At 43.3% G+C, this 13,382-nt stretch overlaps 1 protein-coding gene across 1 annotated transcript in view; it reads left to right on the top strand.

The window, feature by feature from the left end:
- The first annotated feature begins 1,211 nt into the window (after positions 1-1,211).
- DNMT1 (DNA methyltransferase 1) overlaps positions 1,212-13,382 on the top strand; it is a 59,785-nt gene continuing 47,614 nt past the window's right edge. The window contains exons 1-3 of the mRNA XM_081937076.1: positions 1,212-1,364; positions 7,829-7,871; positions 8,013-8,120. Of these exons, the coding sequence (XP_081793202.1) occupies positions 1,225-1,364; positions 7,829-7,871; positions 8,013-8,120 (291 nt within the window). The 5' untranslated portion in view covers positions 1,212-1,224. The remainder of the gene's footprint in view (positions 1,365-7,828; positions 7,872-8,012; positions 8,121-13,382) is intronic.

Below are 13,382 nucleotides of genomic sequence, written 5' to 3'. Positions count from 1 at the left end.
GGTGTTAGGGATGTCTTACCACCACAGTATATATTTCCAGAGATAAGTCATCTGTGTACCAAGGTTGGTTGAAATTGCTCGAGGTGTTCCAGAGTTATGCTGGAACACACACACACACACACAGAGCGCATATATATTCATTCATTCATTCATTCATTCTAGAGGGCTTTAGTTGGTTTGTGTGCTATGGTCGATTGTTACTTTGGTAATGGAGCACTTGGTTAGTGGGGGTCATTTTTCAATAGTATTTCTCATCTGCTGCCATTTCCTCTGCTGATGAGGATATCCAGAAAGAGTAGTGTTGTGTTGTCTTTACTTGTGAATTTTGTTCCTTTAAAAATGTTGGTTGTTCCATGTGTTTTCTCTAGCTGTTCTTTTTTTATTATGACAAAGGTGTCGGATCCATGCGTTTGGTTCTATGTGCGGGAATAGTATGATTTCTGGACATTGCATTAGTCTCTGATATGAGTCCCAAGAGTGGTGCTCCCAATGAGTGTTCCTCTGATGTGTTGGCATATTTGTCTATCACACTGAAAATAGTGAGGCAAAGATGAGGTCCATAATTCAGGGTATTTTTATCTAGTACTGAAATATCTGCAAATAAATAACCAAGCTGAGAGCACCAAAAATTCCACAGTTCAGCTCTGAGGTAGAGATACTCTCTTTTATTAGTCAAATATAGTTCAAATATATATTAAGAATATTAGCACAATGTGAATCACTGAGCCCCAAACAGCTCTACGCATCAGGAAAACACGAATGATCTGAATGGCCACATGTTTGGAATATCCAAATACTGTGGGAAGAAGCTGTGTAGGGGAAGGTTACTGCCTTTTTTATTTGAATTTTCCAAGTGGTCAGGGGAAGGGGGGGAAGTGCCGGACTGAACTGAACCAGCGAAATTGCCTATGCTATTATTATCTGTATGGGCAATCTATCCTCGCTGCTTTAGCTAAAATCAGGGGTGGGGGGAGCCGAAATGTTGTTCTCCCGCGCCCTGCAGCCTAACTCTCCCAGCAGCGCCGAAAACCAGAAAGGCAAAAATAACGAGCCCGGGCTTTGCACAGCGAAGCTCCCGCGCGCGCTCCCCGATCGCCCGTCCCCCATCTCCCTCTCCCCCCCTCCACAAACCGCCGTTTGGTTTCTTCCTCTCCCTGAATGGCTATTTCATAAGTTCCGCCCTTTCCCCCCTCCCTTCTCCTCCTCCTCCCCCCGCTTTGCAGGATGGTCTATCCCGAAGCCGCTCCGCCCCCTCCCTCCCCGGTGCGCGCCAAATCGGCTCCCGTCGGATCCTTGCCTGCTGTCCTGCCGGTCCCGATGCCCGCCCAGGCCGCTCCGCTGACCCCGGAGGAGCTGCGCAGGCGGTGAGTAGTCGGCGCTAGGGGGGCTCGGTCGGCGGATCGCCGGCCGAGGGTTATTCGCTCCCCCGTCCTGTCCCGAGGGCACGATGACCTATACCCCCTCCGCCCCGTGCGCACAGCTTCTGCGGTGGCCGGGGCTGCTCTTCGGCCACCCCTGGGGCGGGGAGCGGGGTTTCCACCCTTCATAGTCCCCGTAGCCTCTCCCACCCACCCCCCGTTCCCTTGCATTTCGGGACAAGGCGAGCGGGACCCCCTCGTGCTTCCTATCCTCTTCCTGTTTGATGGTGAGCCTCTGCTCCCAAACTGACAATCCCGGGCTCCCGGTTTCGATATTCCGCTTCCCCAAACGTGTCCCGCGGCCGTTGGGTTATGCAGGGAGAACGAAAAAGTTCCCGAAGGGGGGAAGTGCGACAAGGGAGCCAGGAACTATACGGAGAGAAGTAAAGGAAGGTGCTAGGTCTCCCCCTCCCCCAAACTCCCCCACTTTTAGTAGCCTGCAGTGGATTTCTGAGTCACTTGGGTGCCCTTGGCCGGGTGGGGAGACTAGGAGAAAGCATTTTTGTGGTTCCCTAGTTTGAAAAAAAAAGGGTATATCCTTAATTGGGGAGTTTCCCCACTTTGGAGGCAGAGATAGTGACCAGGAGTGCAACGCCTTTGAAATTCTTTACATAATGCTGTATGCTTCCTCCCCCCCTCTTGGAGGGAGAAGATATTTACTTGGATGAAGGGAAGGGGGAATCTGTTCTGTTTCTTGTTCATAGGATTGTTTGACCACTGCGCTAGTTTCCCGCTCCCCCACCCCCACCACTTGTCAAGTAACAGAAAATAGTTCAATTAGAGTAATTCCTAAAATCAATAAAGATAATTATCTTATCAGGTTTTTAGATCCCCTTCAGGTTTGGGATCTCTTGAATAGAATTGCCGCTCTCTACCGCAACTATTAAAAAAAGAAAAGAAAAGAGGAATCGGAAGTGAGGGGATTGTTAATCTTTACTAAAAACATTCAAAGGTGCCAGCTTCTTTTTGAGTGGGGGTGGGAGTGTAAGGAATATGAATCACTGCATCAGACATTAATTAGGCGCTGAATATCTCACAAGGACATGGGCCTCATCTTTCCCCTGGCCTTCCTTTTTTTCTCCTTATGCCACCCATTGCCATCTGGGACAGGAAGTGAAAACGTATTTCTTTTCCAGTTGAAAGCGCATCTTGGCGGGAACATTTGTTTGTGTTTAGGGCAAGGATTAACGCAGGCGCACACACGCAGTTCAGGAAGCATTGGTTAACATGCCCTGACTTCTGCATAAAAATAAAGGGGGGGGGGGCTGACATGGGTTGGGTTGTTGGCAGTCATGAGCTTGCAGGATGGGGTAGTGGCTTTCTGCTCTTTGGCACTTCCAGCAGCGTGCTGCATTTCAAAGGAACCTGGCTCTTTCTGAAGGAGGTGGGTTTTTTGTTGGATCTCTTTCCCTGGGCAGAATTATTATTGACAATTGCCCCAAATAATCAGTGCTGTGCATATTTTCACTTTGGCTCAAAACAAGTTATCTTTTTCCAAGTCCTTTTAGCTTCCTCGCTTTCACTGGAATGGATAGCTATCCTCCACCAGAGAAACATGGGAAACACTCTTTCTCTCTTTTCCCCAACCCAGCCTCCTCACTTCACTGGTGTGCTATGGACATGTCAGTTTCTTTGTACTATGGGAAAGCATTTGGATTTTACCATTCATCAACTTTAGGTTTTAAATTCTATAAGCCCCCTTAAGGTTGATAGAAAATAGATTATATGTACAACTATTCTTTTTTTTTTCTCGGCAGAAAAGTAAATTTGGAGACAAAATAAATATTGGTCTCTCATGCTTCTTTAGTATCTGCTAAATCTTTGTGTTCTAGCTCTCAAGTCTACTTTAGGTAGTTCTTCAGGCCTGCCTGCAAATGGAGCCCCAAAATGAGTGCTTATTGGGAATGGGTTGACTTTTGTGTCACCATGGAGAGCTCGGAAGAAGGAAAATGCTCCTTCTCTTTCTTTTTCAGCTTCTCATTAAATTGCCTGCAAGCTCCTGTGCTCCCTATATGTAAGCCTTCCTTACTATGACCGTTGTGAGCAAGCACATTAGCTTATACCACCTGGTACAGCTATTTGAATATCTCCTTCCTTCTGAGAGAGTCTGTGTTGCTGTTGTCTGGAGTCAGCAATGGGTGGGAACTTGCTTACCTGTCCTTCAGACAGAACTTAAGCACTGGGATTTTTCTCAACTCATTTATTCTCTTGCCCCAATTTTCATGACAGTTGTATGTATTGCCATTCTTGGCAGGATTGCCAATGAAATCCCATCTTGAGTTAACATTTCTAGCTGAATAAAACTCTTCTTTCTAATTTCTATTATGGAACTGTCACCTTTGGTTTTGACATGGTTTATGTGGTCATAAGAGAAACTTGTAACAGCAAAGTTCTTTAAATTTTCCTTGTATCTTGGAGTGCTCCCTTGCCCTGTCTTGCATTGACGGTGGGGAGCAATGAGTCCACTATAGAGAAATACGACCGCACAGTAAAACTTTGAACAGCTTTGGTTGAATGTTTTAAAATGAAACCTCAGCTAGTTTGCTTTGGCAGGAAATTTACAAATTGCATGATTAACCAAGAAGCAATGTGAAGCTGAAGGTTTTCTGTTACTCTGATGGGTCAATGGTCCAGGAGGTTGCTTTCTTTTAAAAATATTGTTTGCAAATATGGAGAAACAGAAAAGTCAGAAAGAAACTTAAATTTATTCTTTTTTTTTTACAATTGCTGCAGTAATTGTTTGTGGCATATTGATTTTGTAGAATGAAAATGATTCATTTCTGATAATTATTTAAATAACTTATTTTGACAGTGGAGGGATGGTTCAAGGTTTGCCTTCATTATTTTTTTTTATAAAGTTCTGCTGACTGACCCTAAACAAATCTTATATTCAGGCTACAACAGTAAAGGAGAGCTTATATCGGAGCGATTGTTTGTGCAGGTGATCAAGAACATAAACCAACTTTGTGGCAAATTTAGCCATAATGGCTAAAGATGAGAGGAAGAGCGTACACAGAGGGATAACTCAAGACCTTTGTTGCAATTTTAAAAGCTAGTTCTTTGTAGTAGTAATAGTTTTAGTACTTGTGGAAACTCTTAGAACTCTGGCCCAACTGTCAAATGCATGAAGCTGAAATATTTTAATTTCACATGAGATGAAGGTGGGGATGTTTTTACAAAGTAAAGCAGCATTATGAACAATATGAATGAAAAGTTAAAAGGTAAACATGTTAATTGGAGTAAGTATGGCCCACTTTAAATGATGATGACTATTGTACTTAAAATGCTATAATAATAACAGCTGACATCCTTCTTTGATGACCTAGTCTGTATTAGTTCTAGGACATAGTGTTAAATGTGGAAATTCTAACCTGAAGCATATCTGGATTCTCCAGAGATATTTTTCTCTATCAGGGCAGTAGGCAAAGGGGGGGAAAGCCAGTTTTTGAATGAAGAGATCTTTGTAAAAGAGCAGTATAGCCATATAGCTTGCTAAATTATATAACTGGAATATAAATTAGTACTTGCAGAATATACATGGAGAGAGCAGTTCCCTGGTATGCCTCCGCAGGAAAGTGTTTGCCTTCACTGGAGTAGTAGAAATACTTTGCTCTCTGGTATTGCTGTTGACATTTTGGCCATATTTCTGACTATCTTTACTCATGGGAGTAAATGAAATGTAATCCAAAGAGGGTCTTAACACTGTTGTCTCATGTGCACCAGACTCTTGTATGGCTGCACAGTTGAATGATGAGATCCAGGAGAAAATATTAATATATTCTTCTATAACTGTTTACCTTTACTAGAAGGTATACCACTGTTTTGTTTTGAAAGAAGATAGGAAATCTTTGGCCCAGAATCTACCTATAATTTCTTTTTACCTGTTTACATGCCATTGTCTCTGGGGCAGTGTGCTCACTCTGAACTATGAGGTCAGTAGTACAAAGAGTCCTTTGAGCCAGAAGAAAACTCTTTTTCCATGATACCCATATTTTGTGTTCTGTTTCTCACACTTCTAACTTATGATACAGCTTTAGGTGAAAGCAGATAGAAAGCTAGGCATTCAGTTTGTCCTGTTTTACTATATTAGTAATCTAGCGGTGGCTCAATGGCTAAGACACTGAACTTGTTGATCAGAAAGGTCAGCGGTTCAAATCCCTAACGCCACCTAATGGAGTGAGCTCCCAGCTTCTGCCAACCTAGCAGTTTGAAAGCACGTAAAAAATGCAAGTAGAAAAATAGGGACCACCTTTGATGGGAAGGTAACAGCATTCCGTGCGCTTTTGGCATTTAGTCATGCCAGCCACATGACACAGAGACATCTTCAGACAGTGCTGGGTCTTTGGCTTTGAAACAGATGAGTACCGCCCCCTAGAGTTGGGAATGACTAGCACATATGTGCGAGGGGAACCTTTACCTTTAATCTAGTGAAATGGTTATTTTAACTGGTACTGCAATAAAAAAGGGATCAAAGGAAGTCAGGTAATTACACAAAATCAGTATTTCCTGTAAAAAAAGGTTGAAGCCCTAAGGCACGTTTTTCAGTCTATGAATAAATTTTGTGTTTGTGTGTGGAAATCATTACCTGTGCTTTTAATCGCTACCTCTGCCTTTATGTTGGCAGCTATAGATTTCAATCTGAAGTATGAGATGAGGCTTTGGGCTCCCTCTATACCTCCACTGCATAGAAATTAAGAGAACTATTCTTGGTTGTGGAATTACTCTTCTCAATCGGAAGCCTCCTCCAAGATAAAGGGATAAATTGAATATTTTCTCTATAAATTGAACTTTAATACCATCTTATTTTAGAGATATATATTAACTGATGTCGATTTTTTCCTCCTTTAATTTTGATTACTTCTATTGGAATGTTAAACTAGCTTTCCCCAATATGGGGGCCTCTAGATAAATTGGATTGCAGCCTCCTTCAAGCCCTTGGATTGCTTGAGGTAGCTGGGCATGGTGGGATTTGTAGCCCAAAAGATATCATCAAGTTTAGGAAAGATGGTTTAAATTAAGCTAGTTTTCCCTTTTTTGCCTTGTCTGGCCTTGGGTTAAACAAGTTAATTTTATTACATTAGCATTTACTGCCAGCTCATCTGTTTTACTCATACTAAGACAATGGGAGCTAAGTGGTTTTTCCAGTCAGCCAGAGAAGGCCTATTACTTTCCGGTACAGGTATTTTCCTTTGGCCTAACCTAAGGGATTTGCAGGTGCTCTGGATAAAGGAAGCTGTGCATATGAATGTAAGGTGTGCCCATTAGAATCTGGTAGAAGCAATATCAGAGGAATAATGTTAACAAATCCTATTGGTTTGTGGGTTTCTTGGATGTCAGGTTGACCAGCCAGCCTACTCTCAGTGCAAGAAGTGATTTTTGCCTGACTTTAAAACACAAATTGAGTTTACTGGGGGGTTTTTCCAAGTGGACAGTTCAAATATTTTAATGGGGAAGAGGAATATATGGATTCCTTGTTTCCCTAGAATGAAGAGTGGGTCACCTATCTTATATCTGGACATTTTATCCTTAGTTTATGCCTGACAGGTGGCTGCCAAACCATACTTTACATACCTTACACTAGACTTATTGATATATGAGGATTAAATTCTCAATCACCAGTTTTAATTATGTTCAGTGCAAGTACTTGAGGTAGTTTATCTTCTAAAAGTGTGAGAATTCTTTCCTCAACCGAAACATCATCTGAACTGCTTTTAGCAAGATGCCCAATCAAAATATGTTTAAATTATGCATGCAGGGATTAAAGTGTAACACAAATACTGTTCCTGACTGTCAGGTATTTCCATTGATTTTAGTGCTAATGACTTCAGGCTTCATTTACTTTAGAAGCTGCCCCGTCTAAGCACAACATGACAAATATTGTTGCAGCCCTAAAGGATATTTTTAATATGATCCTTTATTTCTTGGATTCTAACAGTGATCCAGAGGAAGCCTCAGGTTTTACATACTCTCTCTTGCTGTCCTTTCCAGTATGGAAAAGAAGTGCACTGATGGAATGCTAATATCTTCATTCAGTGAAGGATCTCCTTTTATTGCCCACAACAGTCTGGTTCACATGTATTGTACTATGCCAAACTGAGGTTTGGCTGTTCATGGATTTGTGTTTTTATGTCTATCAAGCCAACGTATAATCTGTTCAACAAACCATACTTAAACCTGGGCTTAGCACAATATGACAGTGTCAGTGAGTCATTTCTGAATTTGTTCTAGTATATCTTACTGTGATTCATTCTGTGACAAAAGTCACAGAAAATCAAAGGGCTTGTGTATATTTAAATTGGTTGTTGATCCTCTAACTTGGCTTTCATTTCAGAGGTGAATTTCCTCCAAAATTCAAGAGGGCAAAACAAAACTAATTTGTGATGTCTTTGTGTTTTGATATTTAAAAACAGGCTGAAAGATCTCGAGAGGGATGAAGATGGCCTTGGTGAAAGAGTAAGTCACAAACTTCTCACTGCACCCTTCCCATGATGAACCATGAAATATCATTCTGCTTCTATAGCTTGGGAAGCTTCTGCAGACCTGGGTTGCTACCTGTGGTACTCACCTAGTCTTTCCCCCCCTTCTGGCTTTTAGGAATGTGTTAAAGAAAAACTGAGTTTGATACACGGCTTCTTGCAAGTAGATGTTCAAAATCAGTTGAAAGATCTGGAGACTAAGTTGCGCAAAGAGGAACTTTCTGAGGTGGGTAATCAGGATAAATAGATTCATCCCATTGTGTTCAACTATTGTTTGCTTTGCCTGCCTTACAATTAATGTTCCGAATGCTAACAGTGATTTCAGGATGAGTGGATACATGGTGGCTGCAAGTCTAATTTTGTTCCTGCAAGTTTTTGTTGCATATCTCAACTTGCACGTCTGATCAAGGCACACTGCTAGAGAAAACAAATTATTTTGCTTTGTGATTTAAGCATATCTGAAAATGTATCATACATACATACATACATACATACATACATACATACATACATAATATTATATAATCTATAAGAAGGAAGACATGACCTGAGAATTGCTGTCAATTTATGTAGACATTTTCAAAGTAAATCTGGAAATCAAAATACAGACTTATGCTACTAATCCATGTATAAGGGCCCCTGTTATAGAAACCTGATCATTCAGAACCCCCAGAGCCTCAGTTTTAAAAGAGACTATTTTTGAGCATCTTAAATTTGCTGGTATTGCTGCATATCTATAAAGTCTCAGTTTACTTCTGAGCATCTCTTTCTGCTCTTTTAGTTGGAAGAACTTCCAAACATGGCATTCTGAAATTTGAATCCAGGAAAGCATTTGCTTCGTTGAGGACTTCATTAAAAAAAATACTGTTGGTGTAGAATTGTTTATTTTTAAAAAAAATCATTTTTTTTGCTCCTGGAATTTGAAACTTTTCACATACTTCCAATGATCAAAGAGCAAATAATATTGCAAGATCATTTTTTAACGTAAAAGATAACATGTCAGTGATTGGAAAAATATTTGGAATAGAAGAGTATATAAGAATATGTCAGTTAGAGTTAAAGAAAATGGATATAAAGTAATATGGAGGTGGTACCTAATACCACGTAAATTAAATCAAATAGATGGTAAATATACAAATATTTGTTGGAAGTGCAAGAAAGAGGCTGGAATGTATAAACATATGTGGTGGCATTGTGATAATGCACAAAAAATATGGGACGTGGTGTTTAGAGAAATTGGAGCACTGTTGAATGTAAATCTATATATGTCACCAAGGATTGCATTACTGTTGCTGGCGGAAAAATGGGACATAAATGAAACAAAAAAGGAATTGATTGTAAATTTGATAATGGCAGCTAGATTAGTGATGGCTAAATATTTGGGACGAAATTGGGATATTAAAAGAAATTAGTGGTATAATGAAATTTGGAGTATGGCAACAAATGATAAATTAACAACAGAAATTAAATTTTAAAAAAGGGATAAGTAAATAATTATAATGAAATATGGGGGATTTTATAAAATCCATGTTGGTGGAAGGCAAAGGCAAACCTACTCAATATATGCTGTTTTGGAGGGTATAAGGGCACAATTGGAATATATTGTATATCTTTTAGTTGTTATAGATGAAGAAATATAGGGTGGGGGGAGGTCTCCAGGGGGTGGGGGTGCACTGTAATATGTGGGTTTTTTCCTTTTCCTTTTTTTTTTTTTTTTTTTTGTATTCAGATGTATATGTGTTACTGTGAAAGTCCGAAATCTGGTGAATGTCGACATTCACCGGTGAATGTCAACATTCACATAGTCGCTTGGTGTATGTCCTTATCCTCTAGACACCCATACCCTAATACCCTTACCCTAATACCTCGGCTCCTCGCTTCCTTTTAAGTGTCTTCTGTTCGCGGAGTTCTTTTTTTAAAAAACCTGCGATCCTGCGCGGTTAGAACGCCGCGAATTGAAAAGCAAAAGTAAAGTGTTACGCTGACTCGTTATATATGTCACAGTGAAAGACCGAAATTGGTATGTGTCGACATTCACCGGTGAATGTCGACATTCACCAATTTCGGTCTTTCACGGTGACATATGTACTGTTTGTATTATTTGTGTTCTAAAAAAAATTAAAGATAAAATGTCAATATAGGTAGTCTTCAATTTATGACCACAATTGAAACATTTCTTTTGTTAAGTGAGACATTAGATAAGTGAGTTTTGCCCCATTTTATGGCATTTCTTGCCACAGTTGTTAAGTGACTTACTGCTGTTGATAAGTTAGTAACACGGTTACTGGCTTGCCCATTGATTTTGCTTGTCAAAAGGTTGCAAAAGATTATCATATGACCCTGGAATACTGCAAAGGTCATAAATATGAACCAGTTCCCAAGCATCTGAATTTTAAACACACAATCATAATAAAGGTCATAAGTGTGAAAAATGGTAGTCACTTTTTTCAGTGTCGTCGTAACTTTGAACAGTTACTAAGTGAACTGTTCTAAGTCAAGGATTATCTGTATAAAATTTCCCATTAAAGCAAACTTTTAAAATTCCAGATTTATGCCGGGAAGATTAAAATCTGTCTTTTCAATGAGTAATTTAGATTGTTCTATAATAGGATCAATAAATTATTAGTGAGGATTCCATTCATATTTCAGATATTAAATAATATTCAATTATTTTCTAAATAATAAAATATGCTACTTAAATAATGGAAGCGTAAAAACAACTAGGGATTTACTAATAAGGAGTTTTAATTATCTTAAGTAGTTAGCCTATTTGTGGAATATCAAAGTAAAGATGTCTTTCACAAGTTATTGTAAGGGAGGGTCTTGAGCCAAGAGAGTCCACTGTGCCACAGATAACCGGTTGTGAGTCCCTATGTGTGAAGTGGGGCCCAGGGAGACAGTTGGGCTTGCTGATTGTATACCTGGCTCCTCGCTATGCATCAGCGGCCCTGCCCGAGCTCCTCGAGGTGATCTCCGAGATGGCAGTTGAGACCCCCAGGTTAGTCATAGGGGACTTTAAGTTGCCATCGGTAGGGGAAACTTCTGAGGTGGCTCGGGAGTTCATGGCTTCCATGACAGCCATGGACCTGACCCAGGTAATTCGGGGCCCCACACACGAGGGAGGTCACACACTGGACCTTATTTTTGTATCTGGCCAGTGGAGGAGTGATCTGGGAGTAGGGGATTTAGTTGTCACGCCCCTGTCATGGTCAGATCACTCACTTCTCCGGCTCGACTTTACAACCGCTGCTCCCCATCGCGGGGAGGCAGAACCGGAATGCTCTAGATGGTTCCGCCCCAGGCGCTTGATGGAACCTGATAGGTTCCAGACGGAGCTTGGGCCATTCCCTGTAGCCCTGACCCGCACCCGGACGGAGGACCTAGTGGCCGCATGGAACAGTGCGGCCGCCGGTGCCTTGGACTGGGTTGCACCTTTGCGGCCTCTCTTGCGGCATCGAATCACCCAGGCCCCTTGGTTTACCGAGGAGCTGGGGATGATGAAGCGTCGCAAGAGAAGCCTAGAGAGCAGATGGAGATCGTCACGCTCCGAATCTGACCGAGCACAGGTAAGAGCCTATTTACGGACTTACCTTGTGGCATTAAGAGTGGCCAAACGACAATATTGTGCCACTCTTATTGCGTCCGCAGATAACCACCCTGCCGCCCTGTTTAGGGTGACCCGCTCCCTCCTTTCTCAGAGGCCGCGGGAAGCACCCTTGCAGGGTAGAGCAGAGGAGTTTGGGGAATATCTGCAGGACAAAATCGCTCAGATTCGCAGCGAATGGGTCTCCGCTAGCGGTCTAGAAGAGACGTCGGAGGCGGGTCTTGAGGCGCCATTCTGGGAGGAGTTTGACTCTGTTACTTCCGACGATATGGACGGGTTACGTGGACGACTGCGAGCCACCACATGTTTACTGGACCCGTGTCCCTCCTGGCTTATACTGGCATCCTGGGAGGTCACACGAGGTTGGCTCCAGGAATTAGTGAACGCTTCACTGAGGGAGGGGTCCTTGCCGGCCGTCTTGAAAGAGGCGGTAGTGAGGCCCCTACTCAAAAAGCCTTCCCTGGACCCAGCTAATTTAGTTAATTACCGTCCCGTCTCCAACCTTCCCTTTTTGGCGAAGGTTGTAGAGAGTGTGGTGGCGCAACAGTTCCCACGGCACCTGGAGGAAATTGATTATCTGGATCCGCCAGTCCGGCTTCCGGCCCGGTCACAGCACGGAGACGGCATTGGTCGCGTTGGTGGATGATCTCTGGAGGGCCAGAGATGGGGGCTGTTCATCCATCCTGGTCCTGTTAGATCTCTCGGCGGCTTTTGATACCATCGACCATGGTATCCTATTGCGTCGCCTGGAGGGGTTGGGGGTGAGGGGCACCGTTTTGCGGTGGTTCTCCTCCTACCTCTCTGGTCGAACGCAATGTGTTGACAGGGGGGCAGAGGTCGAGCCCGAGGCCGCTCACTTGTGGGGTGCCACAGGGGTCGGTCCTCTCGCCTCTCCTGTTCAATACATACATGAAGCCACTGGGCGAGATCATCCGTGGGTTCGGGGTAGATTACCATCTGTACGCTGACGATACGCAGCTGTACATCTCTACCCCGGACCACCCCAACGATGCCGTCGAAGTGATGTCCCGATGTTTGGAAGCCGTTCGGATCTGGATGGGAAGTAACAGACTCAAACTCAACCCGTCCAAGACGGAGTGGCTGTGGCTACCGGCACCCTGGTTCAACCAGTTACGTCCATCACTGGCCATTGGGGGCGAACAGCTGGCCCCCGTGGATCGGGTATGCAATTTGGGTGTCCTCCTGGATGCCCGGCTGTCAATGGATGACCATGTGACAGCCGTGGCAAGGGGGGCATTCCACCAGGTTCGCCTGGTGCGCCAATTGCGTCCACTATTGGACCGGAACGCCCTATGTACAGTCACTCATGCGCTTGTGACGTCTCGACTGGACTACTGTAATGCTCTCTACATGGGGCTCCCCTTGAGATGCACCCGAAGGCTGCAGTTGGTTCAGAATGCGGCCGCGCGGACAATTGTGGGAGCTACTAGATACTCCCACATAACACCTTTGCTGCGCGGGCTGCACTGGCTACCTGTGGCTTTTCGGGTGCGTTTCAAGGTGTTGGTCATCATCTTTAAAGCGCTCCATGGCACAGGACCTAGTTATTTGCGGGATCGTATCCTGCCCCATACATCCCTTCGGCCGATTCGCTCTCACAGAGAGGGACTCCTCCGGGTGCCGTCCACTAGGCAATGCCAGCGGGTGACGCCCAGGAGTAGGGCCTTCTCTGTGATGGGCCCGACCCTTTGGAATGACCTCCCCCCAGATATCAGGACTATCACCAACCTCCGCTCCTTCCGTAAGAAACTAAAGTCCCACCTGTTCAATCTAGCCGGCCTGTCCTAATTCCTAATTCCCAATTTTAGTTCCTCAAGCCTGCATTTTTTAAATTTTCTAGGGGTATACTTTTAGTTGTTTTTA

This window comes from Natrix helvetica, assembly GCF_964273705.1.
Source record: "Natrix helvetica genome assembly, chromosome: 1".
NCBI lineage: Eukaryota > Metazoa > Chordata > Lepidosauria > Squamata > Natricidae > Natrix > Natrix helvetica.
This window is presented reverse-complemented; position numbering and strand designations above follow the sequence as displayed.